At 38.3% G+C, this 23,699-nt stretch overlaps 1 protein-coding gene across 1 annotated transcript in view; it reads right to left on the reverse strand.

Annotated features, from left to right (window-relative positions):
• The window catches only part of LOC136863365 (bumetanide-sensitive sodium-(potassium)-chloride cotransporter), a 756,312-nt gene that overhangs the window by 149,875 nt on the left and 582,738 nt on the right, over positions 1 to 23,699 (reverse strand). Inside the window, exon 5 of the mRNA XM_068225649.1 lies at positions 1,492 to 1,745. Coding sequence (XP_068081750.1) covers positions 1,492 to 1,745 — 254 coding nt within the window. The remainder of the gene's footprint in view (positions 1 to 1,491; positions 1,746 to 23,699) is intronic.

The following is a 23,699-nucleotide window of genomic DNA, read 5'->3' on the forward strand; positions in this document are numbered from 1 at the left end:
ACTCATACTCTTATTGTGATCTTGAGACCTTTAAAAATGACTGCACATGGAAAAAACAAAATAAATAATGTTGCTACATGCCCCATTAGAACCAAATTCTCACTTTCAGTTTTTGGGCCATTTCTGGGTTAGCAAATTGGTAAGGTCTGCCCTTAATACATCTAATGTGTATTAAAAATAAAGCAGTAATAAAGTGGATTTTGGTGAATGCATACCCTTCAAGCCTTGAATATTATTTCAATTTACTTAACATATTTCTTAGCCGGTAAACATTTGTTGCTAGTAATTTTAAATATACAAAACTATGTTACTACTTATGGGGAAAATGAGTGTAATACACTTGAATGTATACATATAGTGTATCAGGAGATTCACAGATGTTATAATCCAGTTTTCCAAGAATCACTTAAAGCTTCAGTTTACACTGAGTGACTCAAATGTGCACATTAAGACCATGTTAATAACAAACAGCCTCAAGGAACAAACAAAGTGCACAGAGAGTCAACAGAATACATTGAAAAATATGTCCATTTATGGCAGACAGCATCCTTTCAGAGCAGGGTGGATAACCAGGAGAAGAAAAGTGATTATCTAGAAGCTCCAGTTTCTGAAGAATAATTATCAATTTAAAATCAAGTGGGAAAGAAAGGATACTTGCATTCTGAGCTTTTCACATATGATGCTGAGACATGGTTCTGAACCAAATACAAACAATTTTCAAAGATAGCCCTATATACAAGATGTCTAGATTTATACACAATTTATTTTTTTAAACACATATATATAGTCTAATTTTATGCCTTATGTTAGTGTTACCAAGATGATCCTTCAGTCAAACACCTATCTTTCGAACCTTTGCTGATGGACAAGAAATTTCTTATTTCTTCTCGATTTTGCCAATAATTTTGTCCACAAATTGGCTGTTGAACCCGCTACTTTTAGCTATAAAATAAATAGTATTCAATTCATTTTTACGATCTACTTCTGACATGGGTATAGTATAAGCTTTGTAAATCATACTATAAGAGGAAGCCCTCTTATGTGCCGCCAGGTGTATGGAATTTTGTCTAATTATGTTCACCGTTTGAGTGGGTATCCTGAATATTTTATACCTAAGTTTATTAGAGTCGTGAATAATTGTAATGTCAAGAAAATTTAGCGCTTTATTATTTTCACTTTTGAAAGAAATCTGTGAATCCATATTTTTATTGTTCTAATACCTCCTCTTCATTAGTAATGCTGTGATCAATTATTGTAAATGTGTCGTCTATGTATCTCAACCAGCATATAATTCTTTTGTTGCTGATTTTATCATTTTCAAGAAAATCCATGTAAATTTAAAAAAAGAGGTGGATGACAACTGTCCAAGACAGAAAAATCTGGCAGGCAATGGAGGAGGCCAATGCTCCAGAAGAGCATTGAACACTGATGAAGATGAAGATGATGATCATGAGATGACAATTTTACACATGTGAGAATGTTCACACATACCTTCGCTTCCCATTCCATTCCTATAACTACGATACACAAGAGCACCATGATGGTTATGACTCCCATGATCCGCATGTCGTTCACTCCACTGTCTACAATAGACAACTCATGAGTAGTCAGAAGGGAAGCAAGGGATTCGCAGAAACCCACCACGTACATTGCACAAGCTACAGCATTAGCCAGAGAGAAGATGAGACCAATGGAGCCTCCAAACTCAGGACCCAGCGAGCGAGATATCATATAATACGTCCCGCCTGAAAATAAAAACAGTGATATCACTAACAGAAGATAAAAATTAATTTCATACAAATAGATATGCTTTCGAGGAGAGTATGAGTAAATAATAATGTAATTTCAGTCACATACAGAAATACAGGGACATAAAACATATAATACCAATATAAATGGTCCGTTATTGGACATTATAAATTTTCCAGATAACTCATTCCTGGTCGCCCCCGTGTGCTAGGCTGGGCTCTTCAGTTGGTACCTAGCACACCTACCAAGACGCTGGCTAGTGCATACTGTGGAAGCCACTGCGTAGGCTAATTGTAGCCACCGGCAGTGCCAATGCACTCTGAGAGACTTTGTCCCATTATTAAAAATTGATGCCTGCTTGGCCACCAGATGATATAGATGTGGATTCCCATAGGGAATCTGAAATATTTCTCCCGAATGAGTAAATTTATAATACCAATATAAATGGTCCGTTATTGGACAGAAATATTTCAGATTCCCTATGGGAATCCACATCTATATCACATAGAACATATGCCTTGCAGTCGACTGTTTATGAATTACAGACTTTTCAGCTTTGTACGGGAAGTTTTGGTAACAGAATTGCCTGGCACATCCCATCTCTAGTACCTGTCACCATGCTGGTGTACCAGCAGCAATACTGTATTCTAATATAAAAAGACCTCAAAATGTCCACCATGCGCCTGAATGCACCACCTCATTGATAATCATTCTCTCCTTTTCTTTTCAATTTGCTTCACATTACACCGATACAGATAGGTCTTATGGCAACGGCGGGATAGGTCTAGGAGTGGGATGGAAGCAGCCATGGCCTTAAGAACGGTACAGCCCCAGCATTTGCCTGGTGTGAAAATGAGAAACCATGGAAAAACCATCTTCAGGGCTGCCGACAGTGGGATTTGAACCCACTATCTCCTGGATGCAAGCTCACAGCTGCGCTCCCCTTACCACATGGCCAGCTCGCCTGGTCATTATCACACATATTCGAACACTACGGGCATTGCACGTATTCGATGGACACTTCGTTTGTTTCTTTTCTTCTTTTCTTCTTTCCTAGTGGTTTAACATTGCACTAACTCAATGATGGCCAGTTTCACCAAGCTTAGTCCTAATATACTTGACTGATGTCACATACGACGACCCGTTTCTTTTTGACGCTCCGTCAATATCTTTTACAGTTCATTATCACTAGTTAGGTGGAATAGATGCTCCGTTTATTTTGACATGTTCTCACATTTCAAACCAACATTTTACAGGAGGTAACACTGAAGTCATCGGCTCCTAATGATACGAAATGAGAAGAAATGCAATGACAATTTGAAAGTACAAAATTCATCCACTGACCAGAATTCAAAACATGATGATGAAGAATGAAGGAATTAATATGATTTTAAAATAATCAGTGGATCCGACCCACAATGCCCCACCTGACCAGAAACAATATTACGGACCAAGGGACTGTTTCCAAAGCACAATCCTGAATCGATGATGCTTGTTGTCTAAAGGAGTTCAATATCCATGTCAACGGTCCCTCATAATGGCACTTATCGCTAGTAAAGGAGAACCATGGTATTTCTCAGGTTGCGGTACTAATCAAAGGTAGCGTAAACTCACGGTGTTCCAAACATTATGGTACTACTCACATGTATTGTATGTTGTACGGGGTAACGCAGACCTCTGGAGTTTTTCACATAATGGCGAATCTCATAGGCAATGCAAGCCCATAGTGTTCCTCAACTAGGTGTACTAATTATGAGCGCAAGTATTCCCATGGTGTTTCCGCATATAGTGAGTACAAATCATAGGCAACAAAGACCCATGGTGTCACTCCACAAGCAACGCCCAGACCCATGGTGTTTCTCACTTAATGGTACTAATCACGGGCAACGCAAGACCGTGGTGTTCCGCATTTAGTGATACTAATCACAGGTACTGGAAACCCACAGTGAACCCCGATCTACTGCTACAAATCACAAAACTATTGAGTAGCTAACAGAGTGGTACTACTCGCAAGTAAAGGCGACCCATGATGTTCACTGCATGATGGTACTAATCGCAAGTAGTTTCAAGGTTCTGATGCAATCATCCCTGGGTCGCCCCTTTTAGTCTCCTCTTACGACAGGCGAGGGATACCATGGGTGTATTCTTCGTCTGTGTCCCCCACCCACAGGGAGTAGACAAAGAGAAAAAAGATGAAAAAATCGGGGATCCTCACTTCAAAAAATGAAGTAATGGATGAAGAAAGGCAAGGGCCACGAAGGGCGTGAAAATGAAAGACTCACTACGCCTCGAATGCTCTAATACCGTCGAGGTCGGAAAAGTACAAGGGCTGACCAAGGGAGATCGGACCGATAGATGAAAGTGAGGAGCTTGGCACAAGTAAGTGGAAGCAATGTCATGACTCAGCTAAGGGCCCCGTGGTCACCAACCCATGCTCTCTCAAGTTAAGAGCCCGTAGGACTATATTAGTCGCCTCTTCAGGGGACATCGTGGGTGTATTCTTCATATGCGTCCCCCACCCACAGGGGGTACAGGAGGTTAGAAGACTATGGAATTATCATGATCCCTACCGAGGCGATATGTCGAGTTTTATCGTTCTTATTGCCATTTCTCGATTAATAATTGGAGATCACAAGTACTGGACCGTGGTTGAAAATAGATGTGATTTGTAATTTAATTTTCTGTTATAAGAGTGGTCTCAAAAATGGAAGATAACAATATTTCATCAAAGAAGAGAGGATCCAAATTTTCTGAAGACGAGAAGAGTTTGTTCGTGAGTCTTGTTGCTGAAAGGAGAGAGACAATCGAAAACCGATGGCATAGCGTTGCGTGATAAAGAGAAAGCATGGATAGAACTTGCAAATTGTTTTAATTTTTATGAATTTGTTTGTAAAAGGTCCGTGAAACAATTGAAAATGCTTTATGTCAACTTCAAAAGGAGGTTAAGCAAAAAATAAAAAGATGCCAGGATGAACCCATAATTCTATGATGAGAAAAATATTTTTTATATTTCTCAATATTTATTTCAAATAACAAGCTACTTTTATTTTTGAGAGCAGCCATGTTGCGCTTCCACAGCCTCACTGTCGCGTGGGAACGAACTCGTCCGCGGTAAGCTCGTGAAATACCGTGACACCTAGGTGGACTTCGAGTACACAATAATTCTTCAAATTCACGGAATTCTGCGTAACGAGAGATTTTGGCAACACAGTAAATACAGAAATAAATAATCTAAATTATTCTTAAACCCTACGTGAAGACAGAACCCCCAGGTTAAATATTAATGCAGTTAAGCCTAAGTGCAAATCAGCGTCAGATTCGAGGACTAGCTCCACGTGCCAAGGTCAATGGATGAAGATAACCCGCGAAACGCCCGGGCAGAAATAATTTATTTCACCTGTTGCGAGTGTGGTAAAATTATGAGATTAACATCTAAATAAATCGCAAGTCTGTCCGGAATTCTGGAACAAGTTTCATTAAATCGGTCTATTGGACGCGAAATTAGCAGATTACGTAATCAATCTTAGTGGTGTGAGTAGCGTCACTCCTAAGACTATAAAAGAAACCCCCCTCTGTATATTTCTCAGTGTCGGTCTGGGTTCTGATGCAGCGGAACCTTACGCCCGTCGTCAGCAGAAAATTTGTATAAGATTGATCTACAAATAACTTAGTACATGCTCGTGGCTGTGGTCCACATATTCGGTTAGAAAGGGAAGGTAATAGAAAATTTCTGAACTTTTGCCGACAAACTGAAAGCATAAGCGTCTGTTAAAGTACATAGCAGATTTTATTGTATCACCTCGTGTGTGTTGGAAAGTGTTACGGGAGTTGGGAAGGTAGCCAGAGTAGTTCTGATTTCGTTATCTGTTGAACACCTGTTGTATTAGGGTGACAGAGCCGACTCTGGGGAGAAGGTAGACAGTCGCAGTCGACTGCAGAACGAAGGAGGTTTGCTGTACAAATTATAACGAAGAAAGTGCGTGATTTGTGTTGTCATTTAATAACGTGTGAAACGGCAGTGTTTGTAAGATTGATATGTTGGAGAAGATGATGTTCTTTGTACCAATGTGTGGCTAAGCACGACGTCAGCTGGCGAAAATGTAGCCAGAATACTGCAGGTGACGTCAATGCAGGTCTGTCTATTTTTTGTATTATGTTGTAGTTAGATAATTGTTTGTCCCAACCAATTTTTCAAGACGAGTGTCGGGTTGATATTTGTAATTATCAGGCGAAAAGTGTTATAATTTTGGTCAGCGTGTGAAAATTTTAGTTTTGTAAAATTTCACGTCAAGAAACTGTAAAATGCGACGTTTAAATCTGGTGTTAATGTTCTATGAGATATTGTCCAAAGTGAGGAAAATTAGGAAAGCGTGTAACCGTACAACAGGGTTACAGATTCCATTCAGTATTTATTATTAGTATTATTATTATTATTATTATTATTATTATTATTATTATTATTATTATTATTATTATTATTAACCCGATTCATTAGATTTTATATATTCTGTTTCTCATCATTTAGACTGTAATAATTAGGTATCACGTATATTATTGTATTTAATCATAGGTTAAGTGAAATTTGTTTGTAATTATTCTGTATTGTAGTAAGTGAGATTTGTTGGTTTCATACTGTCATGCTGTGGCTTGTAACTCTGGCTAGATGAGCTGGCATAGTATTTTGCAATCGAGGCTATGTTTAACTGTGCAAGTAGATTTCCCGGTGACACATTCAGCCTAGTCATTCTCAATCCGCTTCGGTACGCTTAGACAACACATGACTGATGACATCAGTGCGTGGGCACGTGATTGCGACCTAGTGTCAGTATTCGCCAGCTACTGTATGTGGAAGTGGAAGGGATGAACAGTGAGTAGGGAAATGAGTCGTCATCGCGAGGTGATATAAGTTGATGCAACGGTGAGGAGAGGTATTCAGATCATATCGTTCAGTTCATATCGTTCAGATCATAGGTAACAGTCAGATGTATCAAATGGAAGAAGTGGTCTTAGTGTGATGATCAGAGCTAAGAGTTGTGTTTTCAAGAAGTCTGGTAATAATCGAGGAGGTCTACAAGTGGTGGTTGTATCCGAGCAGAGACGGGTACTATGCTGATAAAGAAACATCATCTTCTTGTGAGGATGGACTTCACAAGATGTTTCAATAATATTTTCCAATTTCTTATAATATATTGAGTGGACGTAATTACATTGGAGCTCCCTACACGCGTACATGGTATGTAGGCCAACTCCTTGTTATATAAGAAGATAACAGCAGACGGCTCCCGACTTCAGCTTAGAGGTTTTCCCAAGAATTTCAAGTTCAACAGCGGTGTATGCCGACATCAGGTAATTAAAGCATCAGACATGTTATGCATTCATAACATGAAGAAGAATGTAATCAGCGGCGATATCACATCTCACTTCAAGTTCATGCCAATAGCTTTTTTTGTTTAGATTAAATTTTCCTTTTATTAGTACCGCAAATCTCACGATATATTTCTTTTGTTAAATTAAAAGACGTCAATGATTGTTCATTGTGACGTACATTATAGTCATAAACTCAGTTTTATTTTAATTATAATAAGTGATTCCAGTTCCATGTACAATCCTCAATTGTGGAAATGCAACAGTAATTTAATATTTTCCTGATCCATATCCCTGTATATTGCCAGATATTGCCAGTTTATCACCTCACGCCTTGAGATAATTGATATAAGAGGTATGCTCTACCGAATTTTGTTGTTTTTCTTAAAAAGCAACTGGCGCTCAAACAAATGTTATTTATATTGTGTGGAAGATATGAAGGTATAAGAGTAGTGGTTGGAGTATCCACAAGCGATAATGGTAAAGTAGTCGTGGCGAATGTCTTAATTTCAAATATAATTTGAATTCAGAAATGTGTGTCGAATTTTTTTTGCTAGCGGCTTTACGTCGCAGCGACACAGGTAGGTCTTATGGCGACGATGGGATAGGAAAGGCCTAGGAGTTGGAAGGAAGCGGCCGTGGCCTTAATTAAGGTACAGCCCCAGCATTTGCCTGGTGTGAAAATGGGAAACCACGGAAAACCATCTTCAAGGCTGCCAATAGTGGGATTCGAACCTACTATCTACCGGATGCAAGCTCACAGCCACACGCCTCTACGCGCACGGCCAACTCGCCCGGTTGTGTCGAAATTAATGATGATAATAATAATAATAATAATAATAATAATAATAATAATAATAATAATAATAATAATAATAATAATAATAATAATAATAATAATAATGTCTACCGCGGGATAAAAATTTTCCTATGTTAAAAGTGCATTTAACAAGTATGTTTTACAAGGATCGCAGGCATTTCGAAAATTCCAGTGAAATTCGATAGAGTTATGTTTTATTCATGGGAAGTAAAATTTTGTGACATCGTGTATGTCGATGACACGGAAAATCGCGGTGTTCTTGTATTCTCGAGGTTCGAAAGTTGTAGTAACATTAAAATAAAGAGGTGTATTTTATAATGGTTATTGTGTTTTCACAAGAGGATTGAAATATGAAAAGGGTCTTGGAAATATAAGAAAGATGGATTGAGAGCGAAGAATTTATATATGTGGAGATGAGAGTGATAGGAATACTGAAGGTGAAAGGGAGCCTGGATTTTAAGTAATACCGCTGGGATAAGGCGAGGAGAATGATATTTGAGACAGGCTATGTTTGCCGAGGAAGGATTTGTGAGACAGGCTGTATTGTGGCAGACTGTAGTGTTTTCCGCTAACAATCCGAAAATTGAGACGACTACTGTGTGAGGCACCGTAGATTTCTAGTAAGATCCCAAGTGAAAACGATTCTAGTAAAGATTAAAAGCCTTGGTAGTAAAAGTCAAGTGACTAGTTACGTAAAGTCAGTATGAATATTAAGATAATGTGACCTCAAGGATAAAAGAGCATTTAGAATACACGGTTGGTGTTGTATTGAATTTCGCTTCACTGAATAGTCATAGATATAAATATCTGGAAATGACGGTAGGCGATTTGAGGGTTTCCAATGCGGCAGTGGTGATTATTATTTTTTGGACAACATCCACTAAATGGTAGACGTGTGTTGGGAATGATTATGTCTTCCCTAAAAATTCATTGCACATGCTGAGATCGTGTTTGAGTTGGGGGATTGTTCGTCATGTATATTTTCGAGCTCACGTTTTGTAACGAGATAGAGACTTACTGCATTTTCGGACTTTCATTCGTTTAATAGTAAGAGACGTTGTTCCATGTGTGTTATTAGTCTGACCAGATTATTACTGAAATGTCAGAGTGTGTTTGAAATTACTAGTTCGCCTGATAAGCCAGTGGAAGCATAATACGACCCATTTTCCGCATGACAATAGATTTAGGACGTCACATGTTATCCTAGGAGTATACTGATGATGAGACGCCCTAGTTCACGCTCGACGATAGAATTAGGAAGGTATCGTGTACATAGAGATTAGTGTTAGGATGTACAGATTTTAAGTGAGCCCGACGATAGGTCTGGGATATCAGCTGTACATACTCAAGTCTCAGATTAGATTTTTTTTTTTTTTTGCGAAGTGACTTGGGCGAAGGTAGCATCTACAGTAAAATACGAAATATGAAGAGGGTTAGATCGGTAATAATGAGGCCAACTTGTGCGCAGCTCCAACAGCTGGAAGGTGCTCCCTAAGATATGGGACCGTTATCGGCGAATGAGGGTTGCCCAACATTGGATTCTTCTAAATGATGATGGAACAGTTTACTGTAATTCTCCATGCGTGTTGATTTTAAATAACTTCGATATTTTATTTTTATTTTACGGACTTAATTGTTTTGTCGTTCTGACGTCCGTTTTGTTTTGATAGTGTGCATATTGACACTCAATGTATTAGTGTGAGACTTGAGTTGCGAATGTGGTTTCGATTCGTCAGCCAGTAATATATTTTATTTTTCAATCTTCGTCGTTCTTTCATTTTTATACGTAGTTGAGTTCGATTACGTGCTAATTTTATAGGTAGTGTGTTGGGACAAACAATAAGTAGATGGATCTGTAATGGTAGTCATTGTTTAAAAAGGAAAGAATTCCTTAAGTTTGTTGTATTTTTTCAATGTGGACTGGTAATTTTATTATGCGTAACATAACCATTTCTAACCTGAAAATCGGTTTGATAATAATACTTTTCAAGTGATTTACCACTTCTTAATTAACTTTAGTGTTTGGCATTTCTTTTAAATGCGTGATGAATAAGTGTTTTCTGCATTTCGCAGTTTTGTTCCTTCAGAACGACGTAACGTAAGATCATGTTGTTGTTGGTTCCTTCCGAACAGTTGTTTGGGTGATGCACATTCAGCATCGGGATTATTTTATCACTTAAGGGTGTCATGAAATGACAAATACATGGTGGAATTTTATTTCAATTGTGAATGATGCTGTTAACTCGTAGTGAACACCATGCTTTCCCATAATATTTCGCAACCTATCCACAGCAACTGATAGTCAATTTGGTTCGATTAAGGGTCCATTCCGCGGGTGTTCCGTATCCGCAAGGGTATTCGACTGGTGGATAACCTTAATTGAGAGGAAATCAGGCGTTCTACTTGTTGAAAGTCAGATTTTCCACGGATCGTGTGGATTAATTCTCAGTTCCCGTTTGGAGTAATAGGTGCCCGTTTTTCAGGTCTTTCCTTTTTCTGTTTTTCAGTTTCGCTGTCCACTAATTTATTACTTTCCCCGAAGCAATTCTTCGATATTGTGAGAAATAAATCAACGCTATGCAATGTGACTGCGTTAGAAACTTTCGGTAATAAATGATTTATAATTTTTTATTTCAAGGATTTATATAAAATAATAATGTTGTCGTGCCATTTCGAATTTAATAAAAATTAGTAAGCACATATTTGCTCCCTATTTCAAGTAGTTAGGCTCTCTTCTGAACCCCATCGTTTGGTTAAGATCGTGACCGAATTTCTTCCCGCAACGACCCATGATTTAAGAGTTCTATATTGCTCTACTGTAGCAGCTGTGGCCGACCGACGATGGAATGGTAAGTTCAAGGGTTCAAGAATAAGGTGAATTTGTTTAAAACTGGAGGTGGAGTTGCTGTAACATCACAGCTGCTAGAAATGATCAGGGACCAAGAAGAGCCTCTTTCCAACAACCTGGATAGCGATTCTGCATATATAGGCCTAACTGCATCCAGTAGCAATACTAATGAAACATGCAATATACTGGTGTTGTTTGAAGAAGAACCAAGCGCAGAGATCCATATTCCTATAAGTGAAGAATTGGTCCCAAATATAATCAATGACTTCCACCATCAATTAACGGTAGCAAGATATTGTGGACATCAAGTAATCTGCCTTCTTTTAAGAAGACAAATAAAACAGAAGCATTGAAAGCCCACAAAAAAATTATTGAACTGTCAGAAGCAAGAAGGGATCTCTACAGGCAAGAATTAGACATGTTGCAATTAAGGCTTAAAGAAGAACTAGCCTTAATACAAATGAAGAAAGAAACTGAAAAATTAAGCAGGAAACTGAAAACTGAGAAGTGCAGTGATAGAGGAAAACTTTCCTTTTATTTGAAGAAACAATAAGACTAAATTTTATGCTGTCCCAAGGTTCCTTTTGAAATATAGTGAAAACATATCTGTAACAATTTTTTATTAATATTTAACACTTCTATAGATTGATTAACCTATAAACCTAAATAACATTAACCTGTAACCTATTAGTAACAAACATACAGTCACATTAATAATTTTTCACACCTTGTATACTATATAAAACAATAAAGTGTGTGTTTGCTTGTGTAATGATAAAGAACTCATGTGTTTTAAATGTTTTTCACTTTTAAAACAGAGTCTTAATGGTAGTGGTTTTCAAAGATTCTGTTCCGATTAACAACTGGAGGACCATCTTGATCTGCTAAGACAGGTACAGTAATTTCCTCAAGACTAAATAATTCCTGTTAAGTCATCTTTTCTCTTCCAGGTAGTGATGGAGTCAATCTTTTGAGGGGTCATCTTCCTTTGTTTGCATAAGCAATATTATATAGAACAGTGGTAGCCACTATGACAGTTAAAGATGTTGTTACTGATGTTTTTAAACCCAGCAATGAGGCCAGAAAGCTCCTTTTCCATACTAGATATTGTCGTTCAACAGTGTTTCTTGTCTTAATATGGGCTCTGTTGTAGTTTTCCTCACCTTGATTTTGTGGATTTAAGAATGGCATAAGAAGAAAAAGTGTAAGTCGATACACGTTATCCCCTAGGAGACGTCCTTCTTGGATACTTCCCGTCTCAAATTTAATTCTTATTTCAGAATTATCAAAAATAAAACTGTCATGAACCGATCCAGGCCATCTAGCAATAATATTCCTTATTAGTAAATTAGCATCATAAATAATATGTACAATGAGAAATAGGTCTTTCTGCTGCGGAAAACTTCTGCGTTATGACCACCAGGAGACAGTACAGGTATGTGTGTACAGTCGATGATGCCTATTACTCCAGGGAAGTTGCTTAACACATACAAATCGTGAATAACTAAATGAGCTTCATCACCTTCAGAAAAACTCTCGTACAGGGGTCTCAAGGAACCAACTGCTTCAGAAACTCTCTTAATATAGTGACAGATGGTTGATTTAGATACACTATCCACATCTGCTAGAAACAACTGAAAAAAACCAGAAGCATAAAACAAAGTTAAAAGAAGTTGTTGTATGGGTGCTAACGGATGGTTTCTATTAGTAAGATATTGCAGTCTATTTTCAATTTGCTCTAAAAGTTTCAATACTACCCTCCCGGAAAGTCTGTACCTAGTTACAAAATTGAAGTCATCCATTGAGAAGAAATGACTATTACGGTCAGGAATTGCAAGTCCAGGTCCCAGATTTTCCAGTAATTCTATATACAGTAATTCAGCATCAAAACTGTTTCCCACATTCATGGTCTTCTAAATAACTTTGGTGAAATGCATGAACACTTCCCGTAAAATGCCAAAACACTTAAAAATGTTCTGTATCTTCCAACTAGTACTGAACACTGCAGTGTTTATAACAAAGAGACGCCATTTTAAGCAAATCGTCATGTTTGAAGGTCAAAAATTGGCACGTTGTAACTAGTTGATAATAATAACAAATAAAATCATGAATAAAAATATATAAATAAAATTACACAAAAACTTAATAAAATTAATAAGCATAATTAACCGAAATGTCCGTAGTATGGGCGCCAGAGTTCACCAGAATGGATCCCTCGAATTTAGATAAGAGCATGATAGACTTTATATCCCAGGGCGTGTACATAATGCTGCGTACTGGTACATCTGCTGCAGGCCTTACCTAACCTCCTGAAAACGACTAATTCGGTAGGAACTGCACCTAGGTTTATCAATAACACTGATTCTAAATTAGCTAACTATATTCTGAACAAATTCCGTGCATGAGCACCTCATCAACATACAACATTATACATATAATACACACATAAAATATTGCTGGAAGACTCCATATTTACAACAACAACAACAACAATAATAATGAAAATCGTGGGAAAACGAAAGCGAGAACTAAGCTACCATTTGTAGATAGTCCGATGAACACTGTACATGTATGACGATAAATACCCTTCACTGTCTCTATATCAATTCGATTTACCGATTCTCATAATCGGCAGTTATCACATCACACAAATACTGTACCTTGTACTACTGTGTTCACATATTTTAACACTTGTTGTAAAGATAGATACACACGTCTGTCGATCCTCAACATATAAATTTATGGAAAGTCTGAGATAGCTTTCACCAACATATAATGCTAGGCCGCCACAAGTGCTACAATACTTAATGCGCAAGCACTCTCCACAATCAACCACTTTCCACAAACATAACACGACTACGCTCCACGAACGTTTGAAGTCCAGTCCATTGCAGCCATGTCAATCCAGTACCGTGTCTCAGCACCACTTCCTTCCCGTACAGTCCGTCAGTTGTAGTTGTAGTTATCTTCCTTCTCGTTCCTATACAATCACCTTCACAATCACCCTTACAATGTTTCTCATACAATCTCCTATACAATCCTCTCTGGTTGCCGCCGTATGACCAACCTTTATAGACATCAACATCCCCCTCCTTTCAGATGAGACGTCTGGATTGGTGCTTGCCCACCAATCATGGGTGGTCCTCTTCTCAAGCCCAAGCCCTAAACTACTTCTTCCTCCCAAGACAATAACAAACTCTGGGGAGTTTTCATGAATCACCAAACTTTCCTGGTACAACAACAAGCTTATCTCATCAGGCTGGGATATATACATGAGTAAATGGAATTTCCTGACACAAGTACATCACAACAGACACTGGGGTAGCCAGATGACTCATTCAAATTACCAGAGTTATTAAAGCAAGGTTTTCCCACTCGTGCAAAACAAATTACTCATACCTACATATGTGGATATCTTCCAGCTTACCAATATAAATGTCAAAATATACAAATGAAATACTAATAATAATAATAATAATAATAAATCGAATACTGACAATAATATCTCTAACTTCTACATATAATTCAGGGGTGTGATATATGTACTATCACATAACGCCCCCTTGGTGAATCGATGATATCACATATTATGATTCACCATCAAACAGAACTTCTTACATAACCTTATAATGACATAACTGAACACATAATTTACAGTAATAATGATATATACATTGCGTCTACTGCATTGTATTCGCACACACGAAATACAATTTGTCCAAACAATAATAATAATAATATGGCTATATACACACAACTCTGATTGTTTCATATACCATCGAACACAATCCCTTCTTGCTACTGTACCTGTACATTAAAATTGATAATATATACCTCCAAGGTGCAGATCCTATCTCTTATATCTGCGAAGGCTATAGATATTAAATGTCCCAAGGACCTTATTTTCAGCGGTTAGGAGCCTATAAGCACACTTGCCTATTCTACTGTCCACAGTATACGGACCCTGATACAATTGAAAAAACTTATGCATAGTTTTCTGATCGGCATTCGACAAATGAGGAACTCTGAGAAGCACCTCGTCTCCCACCTCAAACTCGTCCTGTACTTTCCCCTTTTGCTGGCGAATTCTCCTATTACCTGCCTTAATTAAATTATCCTTAGCCAGCTGGATACAGATATCCCTGGGTACCGCCTCTCCTGTAGCTAAACCTAATATTCTAGCGAGTTCGTTGGTAGGCTTCCTACCTAATTGAACCTCAATCGGAGAATGTCCAGTACTGTCGTGCTTAGTGACGTTAAACCACCGCTCAATATCGTCCAGGCGATTAAACCATGAGCTGTGTTTCTCGCTCACATACGACCTGAACATCCTGCCGAGTTCTCTCATGACTCTTTCAGACATATTCCCTTGCGGATATCGTATCGACGAATAAATATGCTGGATCCCAATTTCCGCCAATTTGGTTCTCCAGATTTTTGAGGAAAATTGTGATCCATGGTCTGATAGTATCCTGAGTGGCTTACCAAACTCAGGCACATACTTGTCAATGATCTGATTGACACACCCTCTCCCTGTGGCTTTCCTCAGGGGATACAACTTGACGTATTTGCTGAAGGCATCTAATACGACAAATATAAACTGGTATCCATACCGAGAAGACACTAACGGTCCATACAGATCCACGCATACAAGCTCTCCAGGCGCCTGCGTCAAAACTACCTGTCTAGGACCCTCTAAATGCCTGTTGGGGTGCTTGCAGCGCTGACACAAGTCACAAGTCGCTAGAATTTTCCTAACGTCCCTTCCCATGTTCTTCCAAATGAAATTGTACTGAAGAGCACATAAAACCTTGTCCGGACCGAAATGGCCCAACTCCTTGTGATAAAACCAAACAATGTCTTCTGTCAAAGACTTGGGGACTATCACACACCACACATCGTTATAACACTTCTTAGCCAGTAAATCACCTTGTAATCGGTACCACGTGTTACCTTTCTGAATCTGTGTATCAGGCTCACTAGCCTCCAATTCATCAATTATCTGAATGAGGTCGACATCCTTCCTCTGTTCCAGATTAATCTTACGCAAACGTAACTTCTCCTCCTTATGATCATAAAATTTTACAGTACATACTAAAATGCCTCCTGACTGTTCGGCGACAAAGTCTTCACGAGATACCTGAGGGTTTCTACTCAAGAAATCTGCTAAGACATTGTCTGCCCCTTTAACATGAGATATGTCAAAGTCGTACTCTTGTAAGGCCAGAATCCAACGAGACATACGATTAGACGTTAACTTACACGTCTGCATAAAAATCAGAGCATTGTGATCCGTCATAATCTTAAATTTAGTTCCTAACACATACGTTCTAAATTTACCCAAGGAGTACACAATGGCAAGCAACTCTAATTCGGTAACGGTATACCTCTTCTCAGCTAAACTAAGTCCCCTACTAGCTAGAGACACAATCCCAAGGTTACCCTCATCATCCTCTTGAAATAACACCCCCGCAATCCCCTTATCGCTAGCATCAGTCATAACTAAGTATGCACGGTCTGATCTAGGATATTTTAGCATGACAGCTTCTCGAAAACCTAACTTAAGTTGTGTGAAAGCTGTATCATGCTCCGGACCCCAGTTCCACCTAGCATTACTCTTAAGGAGTTCCCTAAATGGCTCTACAAGAAATGAATATCTAATTACAAACCTCCTAAAATAATTGCAAACTCCCAAAAAGGACCGAAGTTGTTTGACGTTACGTGGTGTCCTGGTGTTGAAAATGTGTTCTAATTTCATCTGTTCTGGAGTTACACCCTGCTGCGTGATAGTGTGACCTAGAAATGTTATGTGTTGTGCACAAAATGTAGATTTATTCAATTTCAAGGTGAAACCTCCATCCCTCAACTTACGAAAAACAATCCCTAAGTGTCTCATGTGTTCCTCGAATGTATGTGACGCAACGACCAGATCATCAATATAACTGGTGGTGAAATCCTCCGTTTCATGTCCCAACACAATGTCTAAAGCCCTGATAAGTGCGGCAGATGATGTTTTTGTGCCAAAAGGGACGCGTGTGAACTGAAATAACTTATTCTTATAAAGAAATGCGGTGAACTGCCGATCTTCCTTCCTTAAGGGAACTTGCCAGAAACTAGAGCTTAAATCTACCGCCGTGAGCCATTTCCTACCATCGAAACGTTGGATTAGGTCTTCTGTAGTCTCAGGTCGTTGTTGATCGGGTGCAATGCGTCTGTTCATCTGTCTGGCATCCAAGCACACACGAACACTCCCATCCTTCTTGGCTACAACCACTAAAGGGTTCACATATTGACTACTTGAAGGTTCAATGATCCCATCCTCCAACATTTTCGATATAACCTCATCTACAGCTCTGGCATGAACATGTGGAATAGGGTACCGCGGTCCCACAAAACTCGAGCGATCAGTGATGTCAAACTTATGTTCATAAAGGTGAGTTTTTCCAGGCTTACCACTAAAAACGTCGCTATACTCTACTAACAAAGAAAATAAGCAATCCTTCTGCTCCTGTACTAAATTCGTTCTGTCCACAGCCTCGAGGAACTGGTCTTCCTGACCAGTCTCCACAGACATGTGACACAGATTTACCTGTGACTCTCTATCACAAACTTCATTTACTTCAACATCGTAAGCCACCTGGATACAACTCAACTCATGAACAAAAATTCCCTCATCGATCTTGTACTCCAATTTCATCAAATCACGAGAACTACCCCAAAAGAAACGAACTGTCGCACTATCATAATCCAACTTAACACCTTGACTACCCAACCAATCAGCCCCAAAAATCACCGGATATACTAAATTAGGCACTAATAAACATACCTGAAAAACAGTCTCATTGCCTATCTTAACTGGAATAGCCACTTGACTCTTAATTCTATGTGATTTGCTGCCTACCGCAGACAAGATGAAAGTGTTACTAACAGGAATTTCCTCTATGACATGTCCTTTCCTCTTAGCATCATCATAAAACTTAAGATTAATACAAGACTTCTCACTACCTGAATCTAATACCGCCTTGACCTTATTCTCCCAAATCTCAACTTCAATCACAGGCGTAATCATAATAGCTTCAGATTCCTCCTGATCACAAAACACTTGGTCATTCAATAATTCCTCTTTCACGTCTAAATCATAACTTACCTGTTTCATCACGTGAATAGGAATTTCGGTATCGGACTGCCTATCTGACCCAACTAAGAAGTCCGATTCCGGTTTAAATTACTTGACGTGGACTGTTCACTATTATCATGTCTCGGCACTTGATCTGAAGGTCTTTGATCCGTTCGCCCCCTACTTTCTGATTCCCCTTGATTAGGTCTTCTGCCATAATATTCCTGGTGATTACCTCCTTGATTAGAGTGTCTGTTTCCCCTTCCGGAATTACCACCCTGATTCCCTTGCCTAGAATGACTGAAATTCTGATTATTCCTATCTCCCGCTACCTGATTACCTTGTCTCCCATTATCCCCGTAATTTCTACCTTCACTTTGCCTAGTCCTCCCCTGCCCTTCTAAAGCATCAAACCTCTCTAACAGCTGCTCTAATTCCTTAATCGTAACAATATTCTGCATACATGCAGCTAATCCGACCTTCTCAGGAAAATGCCTCAACATCTGGCGGACTGTATCTCTCTCCGATGCTAGACCTTCAATATTCTGGCTGATCAGAACATGCGCTAAGAAATATTCCGTCATAGACACACCTTCCTGAGGTCTATATTTGCCAAATAGCACGCGATCTCTTTCCCTTCCCTGAATAGCTTCACTCCAAAATTTAGAACTAAATTTCTCCCTAAATTCCTCCAAACTCGAAATACCCTGTCTGTAAACTTGAAACCAAGATCTCGCTTCTCCAACAAATGCAACATCCAACAGCTCATCAACCATACTCCAATCAATCAAACCATCGTCAAGATTCTTGGAAAACCGTTTCTCCACCGTTTTCAAGAATTCCATCGGATTAAACTGCCGACCATTAAACTTGGGCAATTCAGAGTCCTTCGTACAAGATACGTACCTATTACATATGCTGCTACCTACTTGGATTTGACTGATCTCCTGCCTTAATTTCACATGACATGATTTAATTCCTTCTTCCACTACCATTCTGGCATTTCCTTCTACTGACTTGGGGTCATCTTTTACCGACTTAAGGTCTTTCTCCAATTTCTCATTCTTCTCATCTATTCGCTTCACTAAAACATTCTGACTGGTTTTCATTCTGTCTATTTCTTCGACTTTATCTTCCACTATTTTTATTCTTTTATCACATTCCTTGCTGTTTTCAACAAATTCTTTCCTAACTACATTAAATCGGCATTCAATTTTCTCAGTCAATTCCAAGCGTTGAGCTTCTACCTTATTGTTGACTTCCTGAATTTCCCTGCTTTGATGGTCAAACTTCTGGTTTAATTTGTCTATCCTACCATTCACAGCAATACTTAAACTATCAATTTTACTAGACAATTCAACACTAGCTAAATTTAACTCTGCACTCTGCTTCTCAATCTTACTGGACAGCTCCGTACTAACTGAATTTAATTCACTATTAATACTGTATATTTCATTGCTTAAAAAACTCAATTCACTCTTCAACTCTTTACTCTGCCCATCAATCTTACTGGACAATTCAACACTCACTGAATTTAACTCTTTACTCTGACCATCAATCTTACTGGACAATTCAACACTCACTGAATTTAACTCCTTACTTTGACTATCAATCTTACTGGACAATTCAACACTCACTGAATTTAATTCAACACTCTGATTATCGATTTTACTGTTAATCGAATTCAATTCACTCTTCAACTCTTTACTCTGACTATCAAGTAGCGATTTAAGCATACTGAGCATTGAAGCCTCCCCCTGATTCCCTACATTCTGAGTTTGAGACGGGGTACTAGATTCCTCACATATCGTTGCCGATGGATCTTTCCTACTATCAGCCATTTCGCTACTCTCACTTAAATTAGATAAACTCAATGTGGTGGAATTCTTTTGACTTCTCCTATCCTGATTCATGGTATCAACAACTTTAACAACCTCTCTACTTCTCAATTTTATAATACTAGACTCGCTACAACATTTCTTCATACTCCAAAATACACATGAAACATATAAAACACTTCACTGATATAGTTTGTAGAATTCCATCCACACCTGACAAGTGCACCTACGCTTATCAGCCTAACAGATGTACCAATCATTCAGCCACACGTTGGGAAGCCAATTGTAACTAGTTGATAATAATAACAAATAAAATCATGAATAAAAATATATAAATAAAATTACACAAAAACTTAATAAAATTAATAAGCATAATTAACCGAAATGTCCGTAGTATGGGCGCCAGAGTTCACCAGAATGGATCCCTCGAATTTAGATAAGAGCATGATAGACTTTATATCCCAGGGCGTGTACATAATGCTGCGTACTGGTACATCTGCTGCAGGCCTTACCTAACCTCCTGAAAACGACTAATTCGGTAGGAACTGCACCTAGGTTTATCAATAACACTGATTCTAAATTAGCTAACTATATTCTGAACAAATTCCGTGCATGAGCACCTCATCAACATACAACATTATACATATAATACACACATAAAATATTGCTGGAAGACTCCATATTTACAACAACAACAACAACAATAATAATGAAAATCGTGGGAAAACGAAAGCGAGAACTAAGCTACCATTTGTAGATAGTCCGATGAACACTGTACATGTATGACGATAAATACCCTTCACTGTCTCTATATCAATTCGATTTACCGATTCTCATAATCGGCAGTTATCACATCACACAAATACTGTACCTTGTACTACTGTGTTCACATATTTTAACACTTGTTGTAAAGATAGATACACACGTCTGTCGATCCTCAACATATAAATTTATGGAAAGTCTGAGATAGCTTTCACCAACATATAATGCTAGGCCGCCACAAGTGCTACAATACTTAATGCGCAAGCACTCTCCACAATCAACCACTTTCCACAAACATAACACGACTACGCTCCACGAACGTTTGAAGTCCAGTCCATTGCAGCCATGTCAATCCAGTACCGTGTCTCAGCACCACTTCCTTCCCGTACAGTCCGTCAGTTGTAGTTGTAGTTATCTTCCTTCTCGTTCCTATACAATCACCTTCACAATCACCCTTACAATGTTTCTCATACAATCTCCTATACAATCCTCTCTGGTTGCCGCCGTATGACCAACCTTTATAGACATCAACATCCCCCTCCTTTCAGATGAGACGTCTGGATTGGTGCTTGCCCACCAATCATGGGTGGTCCTCTTCTCAAGCCCAAGCCCTAAACTACTTCTTCCTCCCAAGACAATAACAAACTCTGGGGAGTTTTCATGAATCACCAAACTTTCCTGGTACAACAACAAGCTTATCTCATCAGGCTGGGATATATACATGAGTAAATGGAATTTCCTGACACAAGTACATCACAACAGACACTGGGGTAGCCAGATGACTCATTCAAATTACCAGAGTTATTAAAGCAAGGTTTTCCCACTCGTGCAAAACAAATTACTCATACCTACATATGTGGATATCTTCCAGCTTACCAATATAAATGTCAAAATATACAAATGAAATACTAATAATAATAATAATAATAATAATAAATCGAATACTGACAATAATATCTCTAACTTCTACATATAATTCAGGGGTGTGATATATGTACTATCACAACGTCAAAAATGACAATCAAAATTGTTCGGACATTGAAGAAATGAAAAAAATGGACAATAAACAAATTGTCAAAGTTAAAAAGTTGTCAATTCATAAACAAAGCTTGGTGAAACCGGCCATGAAGGTTTCTGGCGATGCAAGGACAGGAAAAGCTGGGACTGGGAAGGAAGTGGATGTGGCCTTAATTAAGGTACAATCCCCCAGTATTTGCCTGATGTGAAAATGGGAAAACACAGAAAAACTATCTTCCAACCTTGTTTCACATTCTGGTGAGGAAATGTAATGTCCACAATGGCATGTTCAACTCAAAACTTAAATAGAAAAGCAAACTATTCCCCCATGGTAGGATGGTAGGACACCCTATGAGCCCAAGTTGGCAAGTTCAATGCTGGCTCAGTCCAGCGGTATTAAAAAGTGCTCAAATAAGCCAGTGTCATGTCGGCAGATTTATGAACACACAAAAGACGAAGATTCGATAAAGGTTTCAGACACAAAGATTTGAACAGACATCGTGATCATTTTAATTATTCACATTATCACATTTTTAGAAGTACTTTAATGTTGTTTTTTAGATGTAATGTAATTTAGTTTTTAGACTACTGTAATTTTAACCTTGACTATCGCCTTTTTAAGATGTTTACGATTGTACAAGAACATCATTTTAAGATTTAAAAAAAAAATAAGGCTGAAGATGCTCTTTATAAGAGCGAAACATGTCCCTTAGAAGAATTAATTGTATGAAAATGTAAACACCAATAAAGGTATACATACTCTGGTGTAGCGTAGTTGACTTGCAGTCTGTGCAGTGAACAAGAAATACTTCTTATTATATTTACTGTGAATGAACTAGCCATATATCGCCCAAAAGAGATCCATTTCTCTGCCATCTGATACACTAAAAGGGAATGTCAAAATTGACACTCGCGCAATTTAAATAGCATCAAATGAAAATACCTGCATGCAGTGGAAGTCATATGATGATGATGATGATGATGATGATGATTATTATTATTATTATTATTATTATTATTATTATTATTATTATTATTATTATTATTATTTTGTAATACATTTACAAAGAGTACTTTGTAGAATATAAAACTATTTTAATTCACAGCGGTGGAGAAATTCTGGTGCACAAAATTATTTTTATGTACTTTCTTGACATTTGGCAATTTCCTTTCACTTTTGGTGGTATAATCCCAAGCAAAGCCATACTACTACTCTAATATAGTTTTTGTTTTTTTAATGGAATAAACTGAGCTTTACAACTCTTACTGGTTTATTTGTTCCTATACTACACTCACTCACTCTGTATAGGCTTCTGAAGGACGTGAAATTCCCGTGCTGATCTCAACAATCTTCTTCCATCCTTTTTGATCTTGAGCCTGCTCTTCCCAGTTATCGATTTGGAGGGTTCAGCATACCTTGTTGATTTCCTTCTTCCAGGTGCTTCAGGGGTCTTCCTGAAGGTCTTTCCCCATTAAGAGATCCCTTGTAACGTTCTAACGGTGCTCTGTTATCCTGCATCCTCAGTACATGTCCAGCCCAGCGCAGTCTGTTGGATTCTATCACACCCATTATAGTGTGTTGTTGAGAGAGGGTGTAAATCTCATGATTAGATCTTTTCTGACAGCTTTGGGAGATAGGATAGAACCATGGGCCAAATGTTTTTCTATAAACTTTATTCTCAAAGACTTGCAACTGCTGCTGCTCTCTTTCTTGGTTATACTTCATGTCTCAGAACCATACAGAAGTACTGGTTGAATGATTCTACTGTAGATAATCACTTTTGCATTCCTTGTTAAAAACTTGGAGCCTAATATAGGGCTCATAGAGTAAAATGCCTTATTTGCATTCTTAATTCTAGCTTTGTATTCCTGTTTCCTTTGGCTTATCGATTAATACACCAAGGAATTTAAACTTGTCTACTCTTTTAAATATATACACTTAAGAAAATGGAAATTGCAACACCATGAAGGCACTGGTCGTTTGTGTTGATTTTCAAGATATGGAACGATGCCATGTAGGTATGTAAACGATCAAAGTTTCAGACCGATTGAATTGTTGCTACAGATCTCCCCACGTGATTGGTCGCGGAGGAATCAACTCCAGTATACATACTCTGGTGTAGCGTAGTTAACTTGCAGTCTGTGCAGTGAAATGTTTCCCATCAAACATGCCTCAACGACAGA

Source organism: Anabrus simplex, chromosome 1, assembly GCF_040414725.1.
Source record: "Anabrus simplex isolate iqAnaSimp1 chromosome 1, ASM4041472v1, whole genome shotgun sequence".
Taxonomy (NCBI): domain Eukaryota; kingdom Metazoa; phylum Arthropoda; class Insecta; order Orthoptera; family Tettigoniidae; genus Anabrus; species Anabrus simplex.